The 27929-nt window shown below is 40.8% G+C and overlaps 1 protein-coding gene across 1 annotated transcript; it reads left to right on the top strand.

Moving 5' to 3' along the window:
* On the top strand, positions 1-27594 carry LOC102694220 (deubiquitinase DESI2). Its single transcript, XM_015351149.2, has 5 exons — positions 1-1564; positions 17361-17433; positions 19016-19109; positions 22446-22587; positions 22901-27594. Exons 1-5 carry the CDS (start codon positions 1331-1333, stop codon positions 23141-23143), a joined length of 786 nt encoding a protein of 261 aa, XP_015206635.1. The 5' UTR covers positions 1-1330; the 3' UTR covers positions 23144-27594.
* Positions 27595-27929: the final 335 nt, after the last annotated feature.

Genomic DNA, 27929 nt, shown 5'->3' on the forward strand with positions numbered 1-27929 from the left:
CCCCCATCACTGTCTCTCTCTTCCCCTCCCTCTCTCTCTCAGTCGTGGGCAGCGGGGAACGCTAGCCCGTGATGATGTAATCAGATCTCTCGGCACATTCTCATTCAGCTCTCGTCTGCGGAGAAGCTGGCAGGGAGCGCGATATAGGACTCTGGTTCGGGTGATGTCATCCGCCTTTCCCTGGGAAGAGTTTCAGAGACTATCCGAGACAGGGGAAGCTGGACTCCGCTTCCGCGGGGTGTTGTTGTGGGGTGAGGAGGCAAAACGGGAAGGAACGAGGGGCATAAGAGGACGGTTGTTCAGCTGAACCATACACTCATACCTCTGGATGCTTAGCCGAAGACATTAAATTGCACCATGAGCTAGCTGGCCTCTGTGTTATTTTCGTAATAACAGAGGACAACGAGCCGTTAAACATTACTGGCGAGAATATCTGGGTATTATTATAACAAAAACAGTGTAATAAGATTATATGTACTACAAGAAGATTCATTAATCATTAATTGTACCGTTACAAGGAGCACTTATGCATCGCATTGTTCATGTTTTCTTCGGCTCGTAAAATTCCGAAATTCAGCACCTTGGACAGGTTCCGGCTTAGCTATGCGTTATTTATCGACCTTTTCCTAATAGTCAACATCATAGCATAGCCTGCTTGTTTTCTCCTTAAGTATTTCCGCGATTGGTGTTGTAGCGTTTTCCTGAAGCAACAAATCTCATCACAGCTAATCTGCGATACAGTATACTGGACGCAGCGCCTAGCGGAACCAACAACACCAGCCACAACCGAAAGGTTTTTTAAAATTATTATTGTAGATACACCCCCTACCACCACCCGCAAGACTGTGGTAGACTAGAAAATGAGGCAAGTGCAATGGAGAAAAGACATACGTGCCTCTCTTCAGTATATTAATTTCAGTTAATATGTATTAAATAGAAAGTATATATTTTAAATATTGATTTTATAACATATCATTTCACCATTCTGGAGGACGGGTTTATATCGGTCAGTAGTTGCTGCTTTCCAACTCTCAAGATTTATCTACACCGAAAGGTTTTTGACGTCCAGCTATCTTTTTGAAACAGATCTACCTCTGGATATTTTTTTTCGCAAATTCTTGTTTGTTTTATACATGTCTACGCGTTCTGATGCTCGCGAAGCTGGAATGAAAGCGGATGGGAAGTTTTTTTCCCCTTGTTTTGCGCGTGTGCTTTTTTTTTTCTTCGCGAACAAGGCGCACATTGAGGGATGGTATCAAGTTGTAAACGACCCCAAATGGTCTCCTCACTAACGGAATAATTCCACCGTCTCTCTCCTCTTCTGTGCTGCATGAAACCTGCGAAGAAGAAGCAAAGCCGAACCGAAATCAGTTTTCTATGTTTGTTCGTCACGGGCTTCAAAAACAGTCCCCCTCTCCGACCCTGGCTGGAGCGCAGGGGGTCGAGGTGCTACTACGCGGAAAGCAATAACGCAGTAGCTGGAAGGGACTGGAATACTGACTTCCCTGCTGTGAGGACTAAGACCATGGCTAATGAACCAGTCATCCTTAACGTTTATGATATGGTAAGAAGTGATGCTTTATCGTTAGCATTGTTTTTCATAATTACCTGCCCGTGTAATCATGAAAACGGCAATGAATGGTGTCTTCCGGTCAGTTTTCTTTTCGTTTTATTGATTCTTGCGTTCAAAATACACTTTACTACAATGCGTTGACATTTTCCTCACTTGTCTCCACTTACTTCCGCAAGTGCAGATTCCCCCCTTTCTGTTTGCAGAACAAATACAACATAAGTGCTTCAATTACACTCAATGTCTTAAACCTCCTATATTCATTATAAAAGAATAAACGCAGAGATAATAACAGTTACAATAATGTGCCGGTTTTTTAATGTATATTTTCATAAATAGTCGGTGAGGAAAACAAGATAATTATATAGACTACCTATTGTTTCGGTTTTGTAAAAAAAAGTCATGTTTATAAAGATATTGGGTAGAGATGAGCGCACAGTGGTAGCCCGTTCAAATTAATTTCGTACTTAAGATTTACAGTTTGGAATGGGTGTATATTTAATGATAACCGTTTTATTCAGAAATGTATTGGTCATTACCTGTAAGGTGCTTTGAATGTAGTGTCCAGAAAAGCGCTCTATAAGTGTAAGGAATTAGTATTTTATGATTATTAACTTAATTGAGAAGAGCACCTTCATACATGAAGGACAACACTTGTGCTTCACATCTTTTACTGTGGAAAAACTGTTGCACAACAGCTTCATTCAGATCCGTTTAGTCAAGGAAGTATATGTTCTCAACTGTTATAAAAATAAATAAACATAAGCAATGGTTGACATAAGATAATAGTGAACTGTATAATACATTCCACTAGATTCTACAACAATCCTGTAAAAACAATTCCCCGTACAAAAAATAAACACTGGTATTCCAATGACATTGCCTTTTAATTTACAGAATGGATAGCATGTAATTACTTCTAACTTCATTCAAATAATTGTAAAATAAATCCAAAAAATGAATGTCTTTTTTTCAGATCAATGTCAAGTTATTTGTACAACAGAGAGAGACAAGTATTAGGTAATGCAAAACAAATTCTAAAAAGCTGGAAAAAAACATGTAGTTATAAAAATGCACATGACAGATATACCATGTGTGAAAGAAACCAAAGTACATACTTCTCTCCCAAAATAAAAAAAAAACACCTTTCAATCAACAATGCTCACTGTGAGAGCTCTTGGTAAAACCTTCAAGCCACATCCTGTGGTCAGATGAGCGAAACATTTGAGTTGTTTTATTTACAAAAAAAGCAAAGTCTGTATGGAGATACTTATTGAACTACATGTCCAGTACAGGGTTCAATCCTATTATAGCGTTAGAGGCAGTTCCTTCTCAGACTGCAAATCATGGCACAGCTGAAGGACATTTAAAGGTAGAAAAGTACCAAAAACGTGACTAAGAGAACTGATTTCTAGTGGTAGAACATTGCCAGGCATAACACCACATTTACAAACATGAGAAAAGTTGCAAAAGTGAAAGGGACCATTTTACACATCTTGCTTATTAATACTGTACAAACACCAATAAATTATTTATTCAAGATTCAGCTGCTTCATAAAGGCATTCCATTTAATAACATATATGGGGAGCTGAACAGTAGAGCAGTGGTTAGCATTGCTGCCTCACAGCACTGGGACCCTGGGTTCAATTTTGCACTGGGGGTGCTATCTGTGTGGAGTTTGCATGTTCTAATCATGTTTGCTTGGGTTTTCACTGGGTTTTTTCCACAGTCCCCAAAAGGCTGGTGGGTTAATTGGCTTTTGTGAAAATAGCCCTGGCATGAGTGTGTGTTTGTGTCACATACCAGTATTCTCTGAATAACGACTTCAGTCCTATATGATCTCCTGAAATTCTCCATCTGCCATTTTGAACTGTTTAAGATTTTCAATGCTTGTATCAAGTCAGTTAGTAATATCCTCTCTTCTTCACATCCCAGTTTCTCCCATGTGTGCAGTAAAATGAGAATCACAATTTTCCAGGTGTGTTGATCATTGTAATTACCATCCCTGAGTCATGCTAAGAGGAATGTGCCGTGGATGAAGCTCAGGTAATGTTTCAATTAGTCAGGCTGTGTCTGCTGGGAGGGGTGATGATGGCATGGAGCAAGGTGGAACTGAAGAGCAACTACAAGAATTTAACATTGACTGATCAGCTCTTTGCAACCTGAGAAATGAAAGGAATCTCTTCTCTTTGAGAGAGAGAAGAGGACCTCTTCAGCCATACCCATCATTTTCTGTTTAATGTGTTTGTACAGTATACCCACCGATCCTCTTCATTCAAGCTGGAGTTCACTTCTGAATTGGAATAACCTGAGCAAGTACAGGTGAAACCTAATGTTTACCTGCTTCCTGATAGTTTTCATATACTGTATTGTGAAGAGCAGTTTCAGGGGCATTAACAACATCTTCTCGTGTTCCTCCTATGTGAGTTGCCTCAGTGTTGATGGGAGTGGGTCTTTGAGCACATCTGGATCAAGATGGGGATGATAGAAGAAACCAATTTAAAAAAATTGCACAGCATCACTTCCTGGTACCTTCACATAATCAACCATTTAGCACTGGAAAAGGTATCGCACTGATTCAGAATGGGTGTTACCATGATCAGAACAGTCCTGTAGCTGAAGTCAGCATTCTTGCCTCTCCATCAGCTCAGTGAGAGACGGGTCTCATTCATGCCATAGGAGTTGACAGCTGTTTTTCTTCAGCAGTTGAATTCACGTATACAACCCCTTATTGGGCCAATACAGTAGTACCTTTAATGTTTCTCACTGTGGTCTTGTCTCTCGTCATTTGTTTGATTGTAGCCTATTATCCTTTTTCCATTAGCCAAGCTTTCACATGTTTTTATATTAAAGGAAAAATAATGTAACCAGCACTAGTAACTTCAAATGAAGTTCCAAAAAGGAAAACTCCAGTAAAACTATTAGGATGAAATGTATTCAATTTGAAATTTGTTTAAAGCTGTTTGCAGTACCAAAGTGTAGCTAAGTTACACTGGGGTTGTACAAACCCCATGACAGCACAATCTTGTTTTTTTTGTTGTTGTTGTTGGTGGTGGCGGTGCTCCCATATTTGTTAGGTATTCTTTTTGTTTTTTCTGCTTTTGGAACACAATTTTAAAAATTCTAGATTTTTTGTAAAACATTAGCATTTTGAAGACATCCTTAACAGAGATGGAATGGCTGGAATATTTTAAAAATCAAGTGTGCCGCATGTTTCATCTGAGAAATTAGAATAAAAACACATCTTGTATTTTGTGAGTTAGATCAGATCTGTCATACAGTTCAGCAGGCTAAGACAGACTTCAACATATGAAGCTGAGGAAGGATGTCACCTGCAAAAGGACTCCTGGATAATTTAATTTTGAGAAGAGTAAGCCGATATTTGTTTTTACAGTGGTGTAATAGAATTTGTCTTCAATGTCTGCTTTGATTTATGTCATTTGAGATGGTGAAGGTCCTTCAGCTCATGAAGAGTGGAGCTTGGCTCTTGTAAATAAAAAAAGAGTAAATCATTTATGTGAAAACATTGTTGCACGTATAATTTTCAGCTCTGAAGATAGCTGTTGGAGTGACAGTAGCAAGATGCTCAGACTTCCTGTGACAAAAATGGTGAAAAACCACTTGTCATTAACTGCACTCCAGAGTAGACTGTTAACTGAGTCATTCTCCAGCTATTGCCCTCCCCATTAATACTGCCTTCACAGAAGTTTACTCGCTCCTGTAAAGAATTTATTGAGGCTTTTTAATCAATGTGATGCCAGCTTTTATATAGCTGTTCAGTTAACAAGCTTCTAGGAAGTTTCGCCAGTTCTAAAGAGGTGAATTAACTAAACATCCTTTCAGTTTGAGTAATTATTTTTCTGTTCTGTCTGTCTGTACACCAATCAAATATCTGTGGGGCTACAGTAGAGGTGTATAGTGGTGAGCAATCGTCCTGTTACAAATGAACACATTTGTCTTTGCTTCAGATAACCCAGCTGGTTGTATCCTCCTGCGAAAGGTCACTTCATATATACCCAGACCCCAAAAAGCCAGTTAATGCAAAGTCATCGTAGAACTATTGTAGTGCCTCAGGTCTAGAGGGATAGAGCACTGAACTATGTTCTATATTTTGGATTTAAACAAAAGAGTCAGAGAGTTCTCTTTGTACAGTACAATGTTAGGGAGTAAAACGCTTGGTTGAAGACGTTTCCCAGTGACACAGATAAAGCCAAAACAAAACCAGACAAGATGTTCAATTTTTTTGTTGTGTGTGCTGGCACCTCAATAAAAGGAATAAACATTGTCATACAGCACCACAGATCAGAGTTTTAGTCAGCTAAATAAACAGATCCCTATTTGCCATTTTACAGTTAAGATTGAAATTTCTAGGCCAGGTGGTCTTGGTTTAAGATTTGATCTGTTAGCAGCCCCCGAATGGCGGCTAAGTACAGATGCGTTCCCAAGATCAAACAGTCTGGATTTCCATTGAGTCATCCTGGAGCTCCACTAAATTATCACTAAATGGTGGTTTTCTTTAATTTACCCTATGTGTCTGACATATTAAGAAGGTGGTGTTTCAATATAATTGTGCACATTGATGCAATAATTTTGTCTGTCTCTGATAGGAAACCATTCAGCCCAGCTTTGTTGCATGCGTGGTAGTAATTTAACAATCCGAAAACCTGATGTTGGTGTATCTTCAAAGACTGCGGAGGGTTAGGTTTAGGGTTACCCCAGTTTTCTAAACATGTCTATCATGGCAATGAGGCTTCTGTGTGTTTTATTTTTATTGGTTTATTAATAATCCTGACCATGTAAATCCAGATGTGTAGCTAATTCCCTTTTCAAAGACCAAGGTGATAACAAGCTCCATGCCCTGTTGCATACTTCAGACGACCATCTGGAGTGCGGTGAAGAATCCTGCTCTGATGTCCATTCCTCGGCACTTCGGAGATACTGCTTGTAGGCGGTGAAGTCATCAGGCATCTGGAGTTTGAGCCTAGAGATAGAGACATCCAGAGATTTTACTGGAGAACCATAGTGTTGGTCACTGCTGCCAAGGATGATCAAGCAATGAAATAATGAAGAATAACTAAGCCATGTATGGAATATGATTGTAATCTGTTGTTACATACTTTTTAGGAGGATCATGCACACTACTTCTGTTATCCATGAAGGCACTAAAAATCTAAAGACTCTTTAAATGAAAAGGTTCTAAATTGCCTGACAGTGGTGTGTGCACAGGACCAAACAATTATGAATCACTTATTAATGACTGATCACTTCACAAATGTGAATTTAAATCACCATAAAATAGAGATTAATAGAAAATAAAAAATAGTATGACAAAATAGGACTCTTTAAGAGCTTCATTTGTTACACTTACTCATTTAAAAAGATAAGAACATTTTAATGGTTACAAACACTGAGGCCATTCAGTCCATCTATTTGGTTGCTAGTAGCGAATTGATCTGAAGATCAGCTATTTTTTTTATTTAGAAACTGTTTGCAGCCAAGATTTCAAACCATAGCAAATGTTAATGCATTGCAGCATAACATATCATCAGATGTTGATTTTTGAACATATTGACAATTGACCAAAGAAAAACTTGAGTCCACTTTGTTCCTTTACAATGGTTAAGTCGTTCCATACTGTATATGCACAAATCAAGTAGAAAAATTAATTTGTATTTTGCAAAGCAATCTCTGCACCAATGACAGACCTGTAATCATAAGACTCTAATCGAGTTATTTTGAACAGCAGGGATGAAAGTCATGGTTTGGAGCATTGAGTAGAAACGAGTGCTTTTAATTTCTCTGCACCTCTATTTTGGCCTGGCTTCACATACCACGCACCGCATTACCTGTCCACATTCTCTCGCCTGTGATTAGATTGCGGAAGTTTTAGATTTTCAGACAAGGCCAAAAGGCACAACTGAGATCACACCTTCCACATACTGTGGAGGACAGTGATTTTTTATGAATCATTATGACACCGCAGTCTATCACACCTTCATTGAAAACTTCCTAGTTATTGGGTCATACCAAGTAGCACTAGTACCGTCACATTCGTTTTGACTAGAAGTACTGGTGAAACATGACCTCACATCTGCTGTGGATGTAAAAACAGGAAAAGCTTGAACTTTTACTCTGAATCCTAGGTACTGAATATTGATACAGTATGTGCAATTGCTCTAGTGCCTGTGGTTTTTTCACATGTGATATGGATGTAATTTATAGAAAGAAAAAATTCTCCTGATATGTGCAGTGCTTAACATGACTGGGTGGTACACCAGTGTGTATGTTTCACCATAACAGGTTTAGACCTTTGTGAGGTTTCTGAGAGGCTTCTTTTCAAAGGCTGGGCACATGGCTCATTATAGTCTATGAGAAGGATTTCCCCAAGCAGCAGTGTGTCATTGGGGTCAGCTGGGGGTGTTTCAGGCAGGATGTCCTCTGTTCACCATGCAGCAGTGATCCTGTGTGCTGGACACCTGTGTGCAGTGCAGTGTCATGAGTGTGGACCATATTGGTCCTCCATTTCAGGTTGGGCTGTGGGCTCACAGGACTGAGAAAGCATTGTGTACTGTGCTGGAGTCAATTAACAAGCAGTTGATTTTGAACGGAGAGAAGTACGAGAAGGGAAAACAATTTGAATGTTCCAAATGAAAAAAGTGAACAAGGCAGGATCATTCAGTTCACCATTACTTAATCAGGTTATCTCTTGGAATCTAAGACTAGACTGATCACTTTCTCTCCATCAACATTATCTGGTAAACTGTTCCATAAGATCATCACTGGGGAAAAAAAATACATTTTTACTCAATTTAACACACGTACATTTTTGTTTTAGAAATCATAAAAATCTTTACTCTCATGGCATTTACACAGCAGAATCATCATGTTGAGAGTGTAGCAAACAATGATGGGTTGCCTGCTCACACTGTCATAGTTCTGAGTATGCTGTCTCTAATTTCTCTCTGTCAGTTTGTAACAGGACAGCACAGCCTTCTAGTCAGGTTATGCCAAGGTCAGGGGGTTCAGCAGAAGTGCACTGCATGTTTAGAATTTCATATAATTAGACTGATAGACTGTCCATCTTTGCCACAAGACTCCCTCTGTCATGATTGTAGTCCCTCCCCCTTATGGGCGCTCTGGCTCTTTTCACTTCTGACTTGATTTTGTGCACCTGCTTCCTGTTCCAGCCTCCTATCCAGCCCACCTTAAAAGCCAGACGCTCACTCTGTTCCGGGCTCTGCATTGGTTCCTATACCAGGCGAGTCAGGGAGCTGGAGCTTCTGGTCCCATTCCCCCCTTCCCCCCCCCCCCCCCGACCCTCCACCAGATCCCGCTCCAGTTTTTAATCGCGTTTGTCTTCGTCTCTGATGGACTGCCCGGCTCTGGACATTTGCCATGTTTTGGATTTCCCTTTGGACTCCCTTTTGGACAGTTTGCCTTGGATTCACCCCCCAGAACACCTGCGCACTCTTGGACATTCACCCTGCTTTCATTCCTGACTTCTGCATGCTTTTCCCCCCTGTGTTTTCCTCACTCTACCCCGGATTGTGTCGTCTGAATAGGGTCCAGAAAGAACGCCTTTCTTTCACCCTCCCTTGCTGGCAGTCACAACATCACCCTTCTGCATCAGGCCCTCTGTGAGACACAACACCTGCTTGAAATCTTGCTTTGTTTGTGTCTGTTCCTTTCCTTTCGTGCTGTTTTTTGTATGTTACAGCAGCATTGAGGATGCTCATTTTCATATGGCAGGGCTGTGTGCATAGGAGGTGCCCCATCCAGGGAATGTTTCCTGTTTGTGATGCGCGTCTTCTGTATCTGAACAGTGCTAATCAGACTCACTCAGCCAGAAGGGCTGACTGTGACGGAAGCTGAATGCCTGATTAAGTTCCCGGAGCCCTGTAGTGAGGGGTTTATCATAGGTCACTCTGCATTGAATTAAGACTGCAAGGCTCCGGATAAACTAATTACTGATAAAATGTGTCGTGCCAAAAATAAAAGAAGCAGATGAGATGCATAGTCAGAGCATTTCTGTCTGTTAATCCGGAGGTTCAGTTCTGTTCTTCAGGGAAGGCAGAGGGTGGTTGCAGTCAAGCACGCATCTCCCTCGTTTAGCTCTGACCTTTATGACTCTGGCATCCGTCTTCCCTGGAGGAAACGTAGGGCCTTATTCAGTCAAATGTACTCAGTCTCCTGAAAGCAAACACACCAGGCCTGATTTCCTCTACTCAAAGGCGGAAAGTGCCTCTTTGAATGAGGTATGATTACTCTTGACACAACTGTAGCAGAGAAGTAGTAGGGAAAAGAAGGGCAGGCGGTGGAATAAAGATATTTAATGCCAGATCTACTCTAGAAGAAACCAGTTTCAGGTGGATTACTGGTAATTATCCTCTACTCTTCGGAGTTCACACTCTAAAACAGCTTCCCACTCGAATTCTAGCAATTACACGCACAGGCAAAAATTTTGATGAATATAATATTAAATACAATATCCCAATGTTCAGTAATGCCTTATGGTTTCAGTTCTATTAGCACTCTGTAAGGCCATATGGTCCCTTCTGACTTCATAACTGTCAGATTAAACAGAGATGTAAATCTGTGACAGCACAATTATACTTCAAATTAATTTCCCCTAGGACAATAAATAAAATGTTAATTACAGCACAGAAAGCAGGAAAGGTTCATACCAGATAATAATTATGTATTTATTATGTTTTTTATCATGCTTTACTTTGTTGGTAGATTAATCCGAGACACTTATCATTTGACTGTTACTCTGAATAGATTTGATGGCTCACAAACAGTGCACTCTGGAATGAAGAAAGCCAGTGTTCGGGAGGGGTGCTCAATTTCCTCATGTTCAAGAAAGATGCGATCTTCTAATTCCCATGATCATTTTAATGTTCATGTTAACTCCGTTTCACACACATTGTAGACGGGTTAGCAGGAATTTTTATTTGTCGCCAAGAAGCTACAGCCACTGTTTACAGAACCCACAAGCCTGTCAGATGCTTCATGTTCTCCTGCTGAGCAGCTGTTGCTGACATGGCCCTGTAGAGGCTGTTTAGATCAGTCATGCGTGTCATGACAGGAGAATATTAGGCTTCACAAGCATCTGTGAAGGAAATAGCTATGGTCTGTTTTCCTCTTTAGGCTTATTTCTCAGGTTCAAGAGAGGCTTTGCATCACCATGTAGCGGCTTGACATTTTTCTGTCTGCCTCCTGTACAGCATCATTACTCCCAGATGATGCAGTGGACCTCATGATCACCTTCTAAAAGAGGCATTTATGACAGTTGTGGGGCACCTTACTGTACGTGCAACTTTCCAAATTCAGCATATTCCCTGGAAGGAGGAATCCGTTTGTGTCTGTAGTGAGTTAAGAGCCGCTGGGGCTGGGTGGGGGAGGGGGGCAGAGGGATTTTGCAGCAGCTGGTGTGTTACAGAGCTGGGGTTCTTCAATCCTGTTGTCTCTCCCTTTGTGTGGGCAGATGCATCTGCAATAGAAAAATGATCAAATCCCAAGAGGGACACCTCTGAGGGTGGAGAGTGTGGTGTAGCTATGGTGGTTTTCTGAGGTCCTAGCTCTGAGAAAGCCCTTTGTCTTCTGTTCTTTTAATTGTATCCTTTTAGGTCTTGAATGTATTTTTCAGATACTACATCATAATTTTGTTGGAATTGATGCTGCAAACTTTGAATGTTTGAGGGCAAATCCTGTAAGTGTGCACTAAGTATAAGAGTGGAGGGTCAATCTTAAAGGAATTGTCCTGATTGTGAAAATGTACACGTTCAGCCTTGCATGGTTTTTGACAAACCTATCCCATTCTTTTTCTTCCTGAAACTCCCCAGACTCTCAGCTCTGTCCACTTCAGGAGATGCCTCACTGCCTCATCTTCAGCCTCCTTCTTGTCACAGATGTCGGAAGGGACGAACCATGGAGAGGCAGGAGAGTGGATAAAGACCCATATGCGTAGTGGCGGAACGGGGGATTAGCCCGGGCTCAGTGGTTCAGGAGTCGCATAGAAACCAATGCCCTCAGGCAGCGGATGTGGGGTGACCTGGTGCTAGGTGGGTCTCAGGACATTGTCAATGCTGAGCGAAGGAGAATCAGTGACCCGGAAATATATAGCCCCAGAGAGAGACACCGGAAGGACAGCAAAGCACAGGAAACTAGGGACAGGACATAGAGGAGCACCCTCTAGCTGCAGACGGCGTGACACTTCTATGTTACCCATGTTACCCATCTCTGAAAAATGTGACGTTTCCTGTTCATTTCCCTCAATCCTTCAACAAAACTGCTAAGGCGTTGATATATGTGGTTTATATATTTACTTGCTCACATCTGCTGTTATCATCTGGTGACAGATATTTAGTATTTGTAACATTTTAAAATTTCTCTTTGAAGAAGAATCAGACAGCATGAATCATTTTAATCAAGATAAATAGATTTAAAAATAATTTTTAATTGCTTAATACATTAGGGAATGTGGATATGTACATTATGCCCTGTAACACACTGAGGGACAGATCATATATCCACCTCTGTTGTAGACTTGTCTCACATAGAACAAAACATGCACACATGGAGAGTGCAAAAAGTAAAGTTTGAAACAGAGCTGCGAACTAGAATATTTTTTTCTACCTAGCTCCTTCTTTGGAACCCTAAACTAACATATTCTGATCCCTTATATTATGTTGGTTCTACTGCCAACTTGCCTAAACCAACACACAAGAAATTTAGTCCAATTTGATGTACATACTAGGTATATATTCCTCAGCAAACCCAGAGTCAAAAATCCAGTCAGGTTGATCCCTGTCGTGTCCTTCATGCTCAGTAGGGTAGTGAAATGTAGAAACCAGTCTTTCTCTTCTGTGAATGTTGAATATTTGTCATGACTAGTACGCCTAGAGGGCGCTCTACTTCTCTCCTATCCCTAGTTCCCTGTGATTATTCATGTCTTTCTGGTGTGTCTTGTTGTGTAGCCTATTTATGTCCTGCTTCTGCTCTGCTCCTCGCTCAGCATTGAGGTTCAGATGTCCTGAGACCCACCTAGCACCAGGTCACTCCTGTCCATGGCCTAAGGGCATAGATTTCTATACAGCATTTCCTGAGCAGCTGAGCCCGGGCTAACCCCCTCCCTCCGCTATGCATAGGGTCTATTTTCACTCTCCTGCCATTCCACGGTTTGTCCCTTCCGACATCCGTGACAATATTATTCTCCCAGAACTATTCCAGCTTTTGAAATACATGGTGGAAGTAGGAGCTTGTCCTACAGAAGCAGGAAAGTCATATAAATTGATTAAAATGATTAATAACAGTGAACTCAACGGTGAGTGAACATTGGTAATAATAATAGCTTTAACAGGTGCAGATGTTTTCGGTAGTGGAGGGCTAGTGACAGGGTTTTGGTGTCAGATAGCCAGAACTCACCATGGCAGCACACAGAGTTGTTCTTCCCTTGGAGGTCAATGCTGTTTGTGAGTTTTTTGAATTCACAGTGAATTTGTAAGAATTTTCCCTTCATTGCCATGGTCTGTCAATGACTGTACTTTGCATTTTCATTCTCTTTACCAAGATTTCCTGTTGTTTGCTCTAAGCTTTAATGTATAAAGTGTGCTATACTAAACGTTATATGCTTTTTACCATAGTACTCCACAGTAAACCTTTTTTAAGGTTTATACTATTCCCTATCACCTTGTAAAGCTACAGTCTGTTGCAGAGAGGTCAGTATTACCCCAAATTCTGGGACAATAGGAAAGACACACTAACTAAAGCAGAGCCAGGAAGTCTTTAGGGAACAGAAGATATTTTTCCAGTAAAGGTTAAGAGTGAGGAAATAAATGTGTCCATTCCCTAAACATTCTATGTAGAATCACTCAGTGTCCACATCATTTTAGTAAATTCCAGATTCATTTTTTTTCAACCCCAAGTCTTGAACACAGAACGCAAGGCAAGACTACACACTGAGAGGGATTCCAAAATATGACACTTAGAGACACCAAAATAACATGGAACAGCTGGAAAATGGGGCGAACATTTTAACTCCTCACATAAGACCAAATCCAGGGATCAAACCCAGTGCTTCATGGATCCATCTGTTTCTATATAGTATTTAACACACATACAGTACAAAAACCTTAGACACCAGCTAAGTTGTTTAAATATTAATAGGGGACAGCTGGTCTGGTGTGCACGGCTTTTAGTGCCAATTTCTCAAAGCGTCTGTTTAGTTCTAATAGTAGAAGGATGGGTTGGGGGGAATCTTATTGAGTGCATGAAATGTGAGTAACACTCCCCCACCCCATTTTAGATATGCTGCCAAGAAGGGCAGCCTAATTGAGTGTGGCAAGCACTTAGCATGAAAATGAATGGGCAGCAGTCACCCAGACACTATGTTTTAGCTTGCAAGCTAAGGATACATTGTTCTACAGAGCAGTGTGTGGGGAGGCAGCTTTATGTAGTATCATGCTAATGTAAGTGCTTATACTAGTAAAGCTTATGACATTGCATGCATATATTACATAGAGCACTTCACCGAAACCTGCAGTCCCTCTAGAAGTCAAATTACCAACAAATGCTAAAATTGTAAAAACAAAAAAATAGATGGTATAAGTTTACAATTCTCTCTAAACCTCAGGTACTGCTTTGTACTGACTCAAAATAATTAACACTTACTTTCTCAAATACCTACAGCACTACCCTTCCTTCATAAGTTTCAGGGTCAAGTGAAGGATAAAGGCAGCGCTAAGGCAGTGCTAAGCACTGAAGCTTAGCAGGTGTGAGCCTGGTCTGTACCTGGATGAAAGACCTCCTGGGAAGAACTAAGGTTGCTGTTGGAAGAGGTGTTAGTGGGACCAGCAGGGGGCGCTCACCCTGCAGTCTCTGTGGGTCCTAATGCCCCAGTATAGTGACAGGGACACTATACTATAAAAAGGTGCCGTCCTTCGGATGAGATGTAAAACCGAGGTCCTGACTCTCTGTGGTCATTAAAAATCCCAGGGCGTTTCTCGAAAAGAGTAGGGGTGTAACCCCGGCGTCCTGGCCAAATTTCCCATTGGCCTTTACCAATCATGGCCTCTTAACAATCCCCATCTATGAATTGGCTTCATTACTCTGTTCTTCCCCCCACTAATACCTAATGTATGGTGAGCATTTTCACCTGAAGGTGATCAGCTCAAGTCTCTTTCACACTGTTGGTTAGAGGGTATTCGGGGAGACCAGAGCTATCACCCTGTGGTGTTTAAGAGATGATACTCGATGGAGCTGAACTGCCACAATAGCAACTGGGTAGAAGGTCTTGGAGAGACTAAGTGGGAATGGAGCTCTGCTCTCCGTACCTCTCTATCAACAACCCATCCCCTGCGTCAAGGCAATATCACCTTCTTTCGTCAAGGAAATGAGCAATACTTGTCTCACAACATTTGTAATTTGAGTTCTATCTGGTATTTCTGTGACAAATAAGTAAATTTGAAGAACAGAACATACCGATTTTTCTGTAACAGCATTTAAACCTAATGTAAATCTAAAAATCCTAAAATTAGATTATTTCTTATCACAGTTTGGTCATTTTTTCCAAACACCCACTCTCCTTTGTGCAAGGGCATATTTCCTGTCTGCTTCTATCTGCATCTACATTTAACTTCTAGCTACTTCCTGTGTTCTAATCCTGCTCTCCTGGGATCTGGTAGAATTGGTGTTTGAGGCTGATTTTTTAATTTGAATTATTTTATTGTGTTCCTGACTTGTTGCATGTGTTCTTTATGGCTTGTTATGCTTCAGCTGACAATTTCAGCTGGCTGTGCTAGCGACTAGCTCCTGCTAGCGAGGAAAATTGCCCTCAAAGGAAACACTAACAAGGAGAGTTGTATCAACGCAAGAAATATATTGGCCTTCACTAGCTTGTCAAAGTTAATAATTTCTGTTCTTCATTTAAATCTAAGGTGCAATTTTTTACATAATGCAAGCACACTTTTTGTTTTTTCACATAGATATTACTGAAGAACATGCCTAATTTATTTTTAGTTCCGAATATGTGTAAAGGTACTTAAAATGATCATTTAACCTTCTGGATTCATTTATCCTTCATGTATATTCATTTTTCTTCTGTATGTGTGTTCAGGATACACATGCAACTCAGGATGTATACAATTTCTGTTTCTTAACACAGTGCCAACAAAATGCCAATTTTTTTAATTTAGTTTTTTTCATTTTTTATTATTTTACAAAAACAACATATAATGCTCTTTCACATAAACACATTAACAAACATAACCTCAGAACCTGAAGAACAGACTTCCTTTCCCATCAGCCTCTCAGGGCCTCTGGCCATAGACAAGCCCCTCTCTCTGTGGGGCAGGATAGGTCATCTTTTCTGGGCAAATTATCCTGGCACAATGCCAGTCAACATTTGGGTTCTCAGTCTCTAGAATCTTGTGGCAGTCAAAGCAGCCCTCCACACAGCGCCTCTCTGAGGGCAGTCACACCTCCATGAAGTACATGCAGTAGATCTCCTCACCCAGGTGCTGCTGGGAGGTGCAGTCCAGGAACTGAAAGGTCTGGTTGTGGAAGCCATGTTAGTGCTTGGGCAGAGACTGTAGTGCAGAGTGAAAGTAAGGCCTTAGTCCAGAGCACCATCCAGATGCAGAATATTGTTAACAAACCAATTTCAATCTGCCCTGTCCTCAGAACAGACATAGGCACAGTATGTCTTTAGAGCAATAGGAGGACTTCATTAACCACAGGCCACAAAAATGATACTCACTGTCTTGTGCTGGGCTCTTGGGCTCTTGGTTCTTCAATCTTTCCTATTCTTTTGTTTCAGAATGTGTGTGACATGTTTAGATATGTGACATGTTTAGATATGATTTCCATTAGCTGTCTGAGTTTACATTCCACCAATCAGAAACTGATGCGTCCTAGCGTCATTGGGCTTCTATGAGGTTCAACCAGTAGAGATGCTTGCTGAGTGCAGATTGAGCGCTGTGATCCAGGTGTCATGGGTTCAAGCCTGGGTTGCTAGGTAACTGTGACAAGGATTCCCCAAATGATGGTGTCCCTTTGGCTGAGTGTACCTGAGAGTATAGTCAGTGACTGCCCCTTGTGGCCTCATGCAGCCTTTCAGGCTTGTGGTCCTATGAGTGAGGTACTGTAGGCAATGAACCTCTGACACATGGTGATGTGTTGGAAGAGGAACGGGGCAGAGAAGTCTCCTGTTGTCGATTATAGGCTCATGAGCTAACATGGGAAAAACAATTAATTGGTGATTCCAAATCAGGTAGGAAGAACAAAAACTAATTGATTCTAGCTTTTTTTAAAAAACGGAATTCTCTATCATGCTGCCCAAAGGAATATTACAAACTTTGTATTACAGAGATTATTCTACAGTAGATATACCAAAAATATTAAGCAATCCTGAATGTAAAAGATATATAGTTGGCTGAACAGATCCCTCTCATCTTTAAAAAAGATGCATCACCTTTTCTACGAAAAATACAATTACATTTGTGCCTTCTTAAACATTCCTTGTGTACTTTTGTAGCACTTTTACTAGGTTTATATGTATTTTTGTCAAACATTTTCCTTACCAAATGAAATCTATTAAAACATATACAAAATTCAACTGTTATTGTAGTTATCAACAGTTTATAAGGATAAATGTATTCATACATATACATATATATGTAGATTCATGTCATTTTGTATTACAAATGAATATTTTACCATACATTGGCAGTGGATGTGTGATACTGCTGTTTATGTGACCATCTCTGCCACCTTCTTTGTCCCCTACAGTACTGGATCAACGAGTACACATCCACCCTGGGGATTGGAGTTTTCCATTCTGGCATAGAGATCTACGGCAGAGGTAGGAATTACAACGGGGGGGGGGGGACATTGCAGAGAAGATGCTTTTGGGGGGATTTTATTAATTTCTCGCTAATGTATTTCCATATGTAGGGAATCCACCAAAGATTTATTTTTATATCAAACCACAATCAATCCCTGGAAAAACATTTAATACCTTCATGAGGAATTTCTTATTGATCTTACTGATCAAAACATGCTGAGTTGTTGGCTACGCTATAACTGGCATAAACTATAAAGATATTGAATTAAAAAACAAGAACGAGAAAGCAATTGTTATCGGATTTAATTCCTGGCCTGTTCAATATGTCTCGGTCTAATGTTTGGACAGATTCAGATTAACCAAGAATTATGATGACACAGCAGAAAGTGGACATCCATAACCGATGTTTTGTGCATTGTGCAATACCTACTGTAAAAATACATCGTAATTTAACTCACCACATCGTAATACACAGAAACCTCTCTTTTCATGGTCAGCAGAACCCTCGTTCAGTGGTACTTTGTACAGTTTTATGTATATTTGAGGATTATTCCTAATGTCCCTTTAGAACTCAGCAGTGATTCAACACTGCATAGATGAGCACCATGGAGGCTGGTGCAAGCTGTTTTGACTGGCACTAGATTAGTTTCCTGTACCTGTACAGTAGCAATGGGTTGTCTTCCGAAGCAAACGTGAACAGCTCTGAAGAAGCTATAAGCAAATAGTCTCCCAGGTTAGTGATCAGCCTGCCTCCATTTTCAAATAAATCACAAGTCCTTGGTATTTTACTGCCTTTACTGCTGCCTGCTTCATAGTCTCCTGATTCACATGGTTCACCACTGGTTGTGTTGAACCATTTTGTGCACAACACTGACACCAGGCCGGGGTGCTGGCATAACAACAGAGGTGACAGTTAACTCTAAGGCAGGGGTTCCCAGAAATAAGAATCAAGCACGTTTTCCATGTTTCCTTAAGTTATGAACATCTAAACCTTTAGGAAAAATAGCTTACAGAAATGTCCCATTTTGCTATAGGAATGTATAGCTTATCTGTAAATTGTAACCTATAAAAGGGTTAAAGTGTTTCATTTAAGGTTTCACCAGTCTAATTTATCCCTCCTTTACTTGTATGTTGCCTTAAACTGCTGGAGTCTTAGCCCTGAGTTCTGGAGCTCCTGTAGGAACCTCTGGTCATAAGTCATTGACAGACAATGAGGCTAACGTTGTGTAAGTGCATTAGTCCTGGTCTTGTGAGATAAATATATCCAATGTCTTGGATTTTCTTGGCTTCACTCACATTTCCTATTGGTGGCTGAAACTGCAGTATGTGAAGAAGAATTCTAAGAAGACAAAAAAGGTTAAAAATGATAGGAGTTCCAATCTCCGTGAAAGAAGTTGGAATATCAGATTGAACAATGAAGACAGATGGTTTGAGCCATACTCATGCAACCCTAAAGAGGTGCTTCCTGTTCCTAGGCTTAAGTGATAAATCCTTAGTACTTCCTATTAGGCTCAGATTAATCTGTTGAAACCAGCCTAGACTAGATTGGCAAAGGATGTCATTCCCCTGAATTCCTTTCCGTTTCTTTCTGTTCCCTTAGAGTTTGCCTATGGAGGACACCCATATCCCTTTAGTGGGATCTTTGAGATCACACCTGGGAATGCTGCTGAGCTCGGCGAGACCTTCAAATTCAAGTGAGTGTGGCTATGAAAACACAAGAATCAAAAAATGGAATGGGAAGGATTATCAAAGAGGGGCAGTTTCCATTCCCGGGTGATGTCAGACTGAAGATGGACAGTGAGATGTGTTTATTACGTTTTCTTTAACACTCTTACCTGTTGTGATCGCTGTTGTGGCGTCAGTGCTCTCTTTTCAAGTGCTGTACCTCCATGGATTTTCACTCCTCCAGTAGGTGTCAGGGCACATCAGCTTCCATTGTTGGCCTGATGGACCAGTGACAGAGCCGTTTGATTAAGTACACGAGAATGATAGAATGGCAACAATCGAGGCCATTTGGCCCATCTAGCTTCGGTAGTTATTACTGTAGCTATTTGAACCCAGAGTCTTATCCTGCCATTTTTTTAAAGAAGCCAGAGCATTGTCAATATCACAGGCAGGTAGTCTTTTTCAGACTCCCTGCATTACAGACACTTTCAGACCCTTTGCATAAAGGGACATCTCAATGTTGAAATGCATTTTCACCATTTTCCTCTTGTTGGCATCTCTCTTATTCTAAAGATATCAGCTGGGTTGATTTTCTCGATGCCTTTGACAATTTTTAATACTTGCATCGTGTATAGGCACCTTATAGGCATCTCTGTTCAAAACAGAAGAGGTTCAGTTCCTTCAACCTGTCAGCGTAGATGATGCCTTTTAGTGTGGAAATGTGTCTGGTTGCTCTTCTCCAGATTGATTCTAGAGCAGCAATATCTTTTCCATTACATGGCAACCAAGGTTGTTCACAATATTCTGAATGAAATTTTTGGAGTTTAGGTTTGGAGAAATTTGGCAGAACCCACTGCCAGAATGGCCCAAACCTCCTCAATATTTTGCATAAGGATATTAATGACAGGGTTAATATACAGTATGGATTCCATTCCTAGCCTGTTCTCTTTGACTTTTGACTGACTTCCAAAGTGATCTGTGTGATCCAAGTACAGTGAAGTAGTACTTGTATTACCCTTGAAGTCCTTTGAGGATATCTGTGTTTCAGCTCCATTATTGTGAAATGATAAATTGCCTTTCCTACATGGCAGAAATTGTGAGAGAGGGGATGAGGTGCCTTATATAAAGAGCTTGGGACACAAAAATGTTTGAACAAGATATAGATTTTGGTTATTGGATTTCACTAGGAACAACAACACCCAAGAATTTAAGAGTACTGAAAGGATTATGGAGTGTTTAGTCAAAATTTGGCTTAACCTGCTTGGCTGAGGGCTAGCCTCCTGGCCATAGGAGCATAGGTGTGGTGCGGTGGCTCTGTGGATAAGGGTCTGCGCCTGTGGCTGAAAGGTTCCCAGTTTGTATCCTGCAGCCGGCAGAGGAATCCTACTCTGTTGGGCCCCTGAGCACAGCCCTTCACCCCAACTGCTCTAGGGTTGCTGTATAAATGGCTGACCCTGCGTTCTGACCCCAAGCTTCTCTCCCTGTCTGTGTGTCTCATGGAGAGCAAGTGGGGGTATGAAAAAAGACAAATTCCTAATGCAAGACATTGTATACAGCCAAGTTGCAAAGATGGAGGTGGAATGCAAAAAGATGTATGAAAGGGAGCGCATACACTATTTAAACTGGTTTAGGAGAGGAGATGACTTCAAGAGTGATTGCTAATTACTGACAGCCGAGTCTGATTGAATTTGGTTTAAAACTTTCAAAATCAAAACTCCATTACTAGTATATTTTATTTTCAAGGCAAGCTACAAGTCTAACAGCTTTTTATGGAAAGAAGTACCTCTCCATCTTAAGTTTATCCGAGATTCATTTTGAATTGTGATCCTCTCACAATTTTCCACACAGAGATTAAAGCAGCATTTCAGTTCAACAAATCAAATTGTTTTATTTCCACACAAGGGTGATTCTGTTGTGGTGTCATTATTAGCACTCAAGACTCATGCATTAAAACTGCTGTTTTCAACAGCATTATGGAGGTACAAGCTCTGTGTGTTCTCAAGTCAAAGAATGAAAACTGTGTCTGGGGGGAAGTGAACTGCCTTGATCACTTAGAAATAGGTTGAATCAGAACGTTCCCTTCTTACATATTTATTTATTTCACCAAAACATTTAACTCACAGATTCCTATAAACCTCTCCAAGGGCACTGTCTCAAACACAAGTACTGTAAGTTCTTTTTTTCTGAGTTAGATTTACAACATGGTGACATGGCACTAAGCTTGGCTGCCTCCTGGCTCTTGGGTCTTGAGTTCAGTTTCAGCCAATGACACCTGCTGTGTAGAGTCTGCGTGTTTTTCTTTGGATTTCTCCAGACAGCAGAGAAATGAGAAGTCTTCCACAGACCAGTTGCCTAGGTTAATCAGTGTTTTTTAATTCAGTGTTTCCTCCTGTGACTGTGTGTTAGAGGTGCTCTGGCAGTCCATCCAGGGTGTGGTTCTGCCTAGTGCCCTGTGCTTCCTCGACAGGCTCTAGATTACTGCAACCCCCACTGGGAAAGGGCAGCTTTCTGATGATGGATGGGTGGATTTGCTATATGAAAAAAGGAGGAAGCAGTGTCACGTATACAAGAAAGCAGAATCAAATCTAAGAAGAGCATTGTTATGTATTTGATTGTACCTGATTTGAGCCTGATACCTACTGATGAGGGAGGAGTGGTAGCACTGTAGCTAAGGATCTGTGCCTGTGGCTGAAAGGTTGCCGGTTCAAATCCTGCAGCTGACAGAGAAATCCTTCTCTGTTGGACCCTTAAGCAAGGCCCTTATCCCTAGCTGCTCCAGGGCTGCTGTATAAATGGCTGACCCCAAGCTTCTCTTTCCTCATCTCTGTGTCTCATGGGGAGCAAGCTGGGGTATGTGAAAAGACAAATTCCTAATGCAAGAAATTGTATATGGCTTATAAAGTGATCTTATTTAAAAAAAAACAACTAAAATGAATGATAGAGGATCATTGTCAGTTTAATATCATATACAAAAGGAGGGAGGAAAATAAGATAGAAGCTTTGATTTTATTGAAGAACATGTTAGGGGGCTTGTTTGATGTGAACCTGTTAAAATTACGTACCCTTTTGGAGCCTGACAGGCAGTGCAAGCCCATCAGATCGTGTGACCAATTTCTAATTCAGTGCTTGCCTAACCCCTGAGTAGAGGGAGGTACCTGAGAGACAGCAGATCAATTCCTGGGTGAGGATGATCTAGGAGAAACACAAGAATGAGGCAGACAGAGGCACGGGCCTTAAACAAAGGGCATGTGTAGAAAAGGGTGAGAGAGGAGATGTGTCCAGCTGCTCCATACAGTTCTTTAGTAGACTGTATAGAGTGTCTTTGAGCTGGAGGCTTTGGGACTGAGCAGTCTTTGTGTTCTCAGGGAGGCTATTGCTCTGGGTACCACAGACTTCACAGAGGAAGATGTGGACAAGATTATGGAAGAGCTGGGGAAGGAATTCAAAGGCAATGCCTATCACCTGATGCACAAGAACTGCAACCACTTCTCCTCATCACTGTCAGAGGTGAGCTGATGACATGTTTTATCAAGAACTAGCCATCTGGATCCACTTGCTTCCCATTTTGAAATGCACCACAGAAATGGTTTGACCAGACGTGCACACAATTCACACAGTTCCCTGGGTTACAGCATCTCTTTGTGCGGGGATACAGTGATGAACAGGGATTTCCTAATTTGGCTCTACAAGAAAGCATTTAACAGTTCTAGATGGTGTTTTTTCTTCTTCCTTTCAGGGATCTCTGCCAGCAGTGCTTCAAGCCTGCGGGAATACATGAATGGCTCTAATGCCTCCCCGCCTTCCTGTCTGTGTTTTTCAGCTGCTGTGCGGCAGGGAGATCCCACGCTGGGTGAACCGTCTGGCCTACTTCAGCTCCTGCATCCCTTTCCTGCAGAGCTGCCTGCCCAAGGAGTGGCTGACCCCCGCCGCCTTGCAGAGCCACATCAGCCTGGGGCTCCACAAGGAGGAGCAGGCCGAGTCCAGCGATGAGGAGCCCCCCTCCACCTCAGGGGCCGGCGCTGCCTCAGGCTCCTCGAGGGGCTGCCGCCACACACGTGTCTGAGCCGGGGGTGGGGGGAGGCCGTGCCAGGAATCCGCTGAACCGCGCACCCCTGAGTGAGTGGCACAGCCATGAGGCCTAGGAACCTCACATGAGGGCCAGAGGGATCTCTCCCAGCTCACCCAGGGACTTTCTCTCCAATCCTTTGACTTGGCTCAAGAGACTTTTTGCCTCAGCTGGGGGAGACACGAAGAACAAACTGAATCGTCTCCAGTCTGGGAATTTGAACCTGGGAATAGTTCTAACCTCAGCCGGCCTCTGCTTCCCCGCTGAAAATTTTAGTGTAGTCTATCCCCGTGTAGTGGCGATAGCAGGGGCCGGTTCTTTTATCCAGTTATGTTTTAACAAGTATTGAATTGGGACTTTGCGTTTTGAAATCCTCAAGTAGTGATTTATTCAGGTTTTTTCCTTGCCTTAAGGGCACAAAAAGGGAGAACTGAGAAGTAGATCTGGCACTTTTATTTTTCCAAAATGCAAATGCTTAACAGAGACATTGCAATTTTAGAAAACTTTCAAAACCGTGCCAAGTATAAAGATTGTCCTATGCTGAGAAAAATAGGAATGAAAATCCATGAATGAAATGCCTGCATCTCTTTTATGTTCCAACATATATTCTGTTTTCCTTTTTTGAAAATGTCCCATATGGTTTATAATATTTTTTTAATCGTTATGGAATGTCCCACTTCCACATTTCCATGCCCATACATGAACAAATATAACTATAACTAGATTTGTGTTATCTGATCTTACCAGGCCTTACATGTGCTCTGGTGAACAGAACTCCAGGGTGAGTGGATCGGCTGTTGCGAGCATTTGTGATTTCCCGTTAGTCTGGAGCTCAGTGCTCTGAGGCTGGAAAGCATGCTGGTGCATGGCTCTTCTGACTCACCACCAAACATGCAACTTGTTTTCCCCCAGGGGCTTTTCTTTACAGGGTTGTGAAGAATGAATGGCATTGATAAAAAATAATCTGTATTTAAATCGGTTTACATACAGCGTAGATATATACTGTGGTGGAAAAGGTGGCAGTGAAATTGATCCAGCGGACAGCGTTCAAGTTGATCAAGATCGCAAGGGTGTCCATGCATCATTTGTAACCCTGAAACTCATCCAAATGCTGAGACAGAGGCTGAGCTGAAAAGCCGAAAGCATTTCATTAACATGTAAAACATTCCTTCCATTTTGGTTTATATAGATTTTGGAAATCTTGCCATGAACATGTTATGCCATGTGCCCATGTGTAGCAGGAATGGGCACATGATACAAGGTCTTCTGGTCTTCTGATACAAGGTGTAGTTCCCTATCATGTTTTTTCCATTCTAGGTCAAAGAGTACCTAGTGTTTATATTTTAAGATAAGTCTTTTGTTTTTCAATGAATGCTGCTAAAAATGATTGACATGCTAACATTTAACAGGGCATTTTACAGACCCCTCTTATATACCTCTGCAGTATTTTGCTTCCTTTTAAAGCATGTGTGATGGGAGCAGTCTTCCTTCATATACGATGGCGACTCATGCCATCCTAATTGGACACTGCAGTGTGGATGTGTGACTCCTTATAATGCAGAAAGTCCATTGCAGAGATTGATCTTGGTGACACTTCATCTGTCATGAGGGGAGGAACAAAGTATCATGGATCTGGCAGTATTTTTTTTTTCTGTTTTGATCAGAACATAATGTTCTCTTCAGACATGTGAAAGGCAGTTCCATTACAAAGCCAATACTGAGCAGGGATCTCAAGGAAGTTAGTTCAACGAGTCCATTCTACAGGTTAGAAACAGATTGTGCTTTGGAAGAAGCAAACGTCCTTTAAAATAAGAATTTAATCAGCTTGAAAGTGAAAAACGTGCCAGGTGTTCCCTTTTCTAGATGAAAGCAGCTCATAGGCTTTCCTCTTTAGAAAGGTTGCAAAATTTCCTGGGGTATTTGGCTTAGGTCACATCATGAAAATGGTGAATAGTGACAGCATTAAACCTGCCAAAAATGGTTTCCACAGAGACTCAGGAAACTCAATATCAAACCAGAAAATAAGTATGTTCTTTCAAGAATGTTTTATTTGAGGACCCTGGGTTCCTTATCAGAGGGAACGTTCAAGGGTTTAAGACTCCTTCCTTTGCAGGCAGTGCTGTTGTCTCCTTGAGTCAGCTACTAGACCCTGATTTAACAGGTCCAGCTAGGTATATAAATGGGTGCCACAAACACTAAAGTGGAACCCTTAGAATGTTTAGTGTCCCATCCTTTCAATTCACAAAATACTAAAGTTAAGACCAGCTCTAGGGAGTGATTTGATTTATGAGGAACTTATTTTAGTTTACCATTAAACTCAGGTTTGATTTGTTTCACACATACCCCTAAATATTTTCATGTTGGTGAGCTTCTTTAAGATTGGTTAAGAAAAGCAATTTTCTGTTAACACTTGAGAATTTACTATTTCAGTTAATCTTTATCTTTTTACCACAATAATAAAAATCCAGCCCAAATAATTTGATTTATAGCTTCACATACATTCGTTGTCTATGTTTTCTCACAATTTTTTTAACTCGTGTGGTTCTTTTTGCAAGAAAACATTGATACCAGATAAACAGGAAGATTTTTTTTAGTTTGTTTGATTTCTTAAATGTGATTTATAATAAACAACAAGTTTTGTACACACATTTAATTTTCATTTTCTGAGAGTTACCTGACATAATTCTTTACTGAATAACTGTACAGATCCACACTCTAAAAATGTCTATATACAGTGTTCGCAAGACTGGAATGTTGGCAAATTCTTTCTAAAACTGTACTGGAGTATAAAATCAATTTTTACAATTGTTAACCTTTTCTCAAAACAAAAGGAACAGGACGAATTTCAGAAAGCTTGCATAATAAAAATCTAAGAAATGCGTTAATGATTCTCTTATGCCCTGTTATACCTTTACAACAAGACTGGTTTGTATATGCAGTTATAAAACATGGTCTCCAACATACAGTATGTTTGTATCTTGATTAAAAAATAGTCAGATTTGGTGCTTAAATTCTAGAGCATCTGTTGAATGTTACTGCTAAAGTGTATTTTTACCTTTCCATACTCCAGTACACAGTTTAAATGCCAAAATTGTGGCTTTGCTTAGGATGACAACTGTAGCTGGCTGCCTGTCTGTAACAGCTGCTATGAGGAATGACTTCCAAAGGTGTTTTTGCCATTTTATTAAAAAGGAGCTTCCTTTTTAATAAAATGGCAAAAACAATAAGCTTTATTGTTTGTAGGTTGACCCAGTAGTGCAGTCTAGCACAGAAATACAGGACACATAACAAAGCTTTCTGACTTTCATAGACTGGGTAGAAAATAATTTATTTAGCAACATTAGTGCAATCCTTTCTTATCTTTGCAAGTACGTACTGGTAATGTCTTACAATATTTTTAAAAATAGTGGTTATAGTATGAGGCTATCCTTCTTAATTATTATCTTCCTCCTCCTGCACTGAAGTGAATAAGAGAACAGCTGTTCCTGTAAAGTGCTTTGCAGTGGAAGCCCTTCATTTCTGTGAATGCATACTCGCCTGTTTTCTGGAATGGTCTGGTGTAGTAGCAGGTCCTATACTGGAAGAATCCTGCAGTTGAGAGGTTGCTGGTTTGTGTCCACAACTATGCTGTTCAGTGAGTATATCGGCCTCACCTCTGTAGTCAGCACTACGCACTACACGACTGGCTGAATGGCAAGTATATAACACTGATCTCTCTGTTTCAGGACCACAACACAATAGCCACATGAAATGTTTAGACTCATGTTCAGTCAGAGCTGTTTTGTTGTGTTGTGTGTGGTTCAGGACCACAACACAAATGCCAGATGAGCTGATTATGCCCATCTCCTGGTGGAGCTCTGTTGTGTGCTCTATCCAGCTACATAAGGCTTGTGCTTATAGCTGATCATTTCAAAATTGGACAGCAGTTGTCTGCCTTTTTATCTAATTTTGTGAAAGGTCTACCTACCAGTCGCCAATGTGATCTTTATTACATTTTGCCAACATTTTAAAGACAATTATTACACCTTTGGGACAAAGCATTAAATATAACATTAAACTAGTCAACCCAGAAAACCTCTGATCTGCACAACACATGGCAGTTCTGAAATGTGATTTGATAAGTGTGATAAAGTACAGTTGTCAGCAATAACTCAAATATAAGTATAACCCATTATATGGGAGCTGTCTGATAGAATATGTGTGACATCCTACTGCTTTTGATCAGGTACTGCAGTAGCCCATAGTTTTTTCAGTATGACACAGCATGTGCAATTTTGAACAAACTTTTCTTACTGACACTTTATTCTATTGAAAACATGGAATTAGTTTTGCCCCAGAGTGATCATATAGGATTTTTATTGTCTGCATAGACACCTTGTTGTCCAAGGACATTTCTCTGACATGCCTTTGTTCTGAACTAAATAATAAAAAGTGATACCTATCTTTCACCTGTGCATGTTGTTCATTTACTCGGTCCAGTCATTAACTGTGTCAGGTTATTAGATGACCTATTGTTAAATGTAATTGTCTGGTCTTTCACAAAGTGCTTATTTTCCCATATCTACAGTATGTGTATATAAAATGTCTTACTTGAAGTACATTTAAATGCAATTTACATTACTTTTACATTTGCTAGGGGTGACTTTTTAATGACATTGAAATATATTAGCAGCTGTCTGCAGTCTGAATGTGTATCACACAGCAAAGATATTAATTTCTTAAAATATATTCTGCTCTTGTGAAATGTTCATAGACAAACCAAAAAATCAGGAGAATGCATATC

The sequence above is a fragment of the Lepisosteus oculatus genome, chromosome 8 (assembly GCF_040954835.1).
Source record: "Lepisosteus oculatus isolate fLepOcu1 chromosome 8, fLepOcu1.hap2, whole genome shotgun sequence".
NCBI lineage: Eukaryota > Metazoa > Chordata > Actinopteri > Semionotiformes > Lepisosteidae > Lepisosteus > Lepisosteus oculatus.

Excerpts from the sequence above, each read along its gene's own strand:
- LOC102694220 (XM_015351149.2), top strand. The coding sequence starts at position 1,331 with ATGAAACCTGCGAAGAAGAAGCAAAGCCGAACCGAAATCAGTTTTCTA. Across the intron at positions 1,565-17,360 it reads TCCTTAACGTTTATGATATG|TACTGGATCAACGAGTACAC; the intron begins GTAAGAAGTGAT and ends TGTCCCCTACAG. Across the intron at positions 17,434-19,015 it reads CATAGAGATCTACGGCAGAG|AGTTTGCCTATGGAGGACAC; the intron begins GTAGGAATTACA and ends CTGTTCCCTTAG.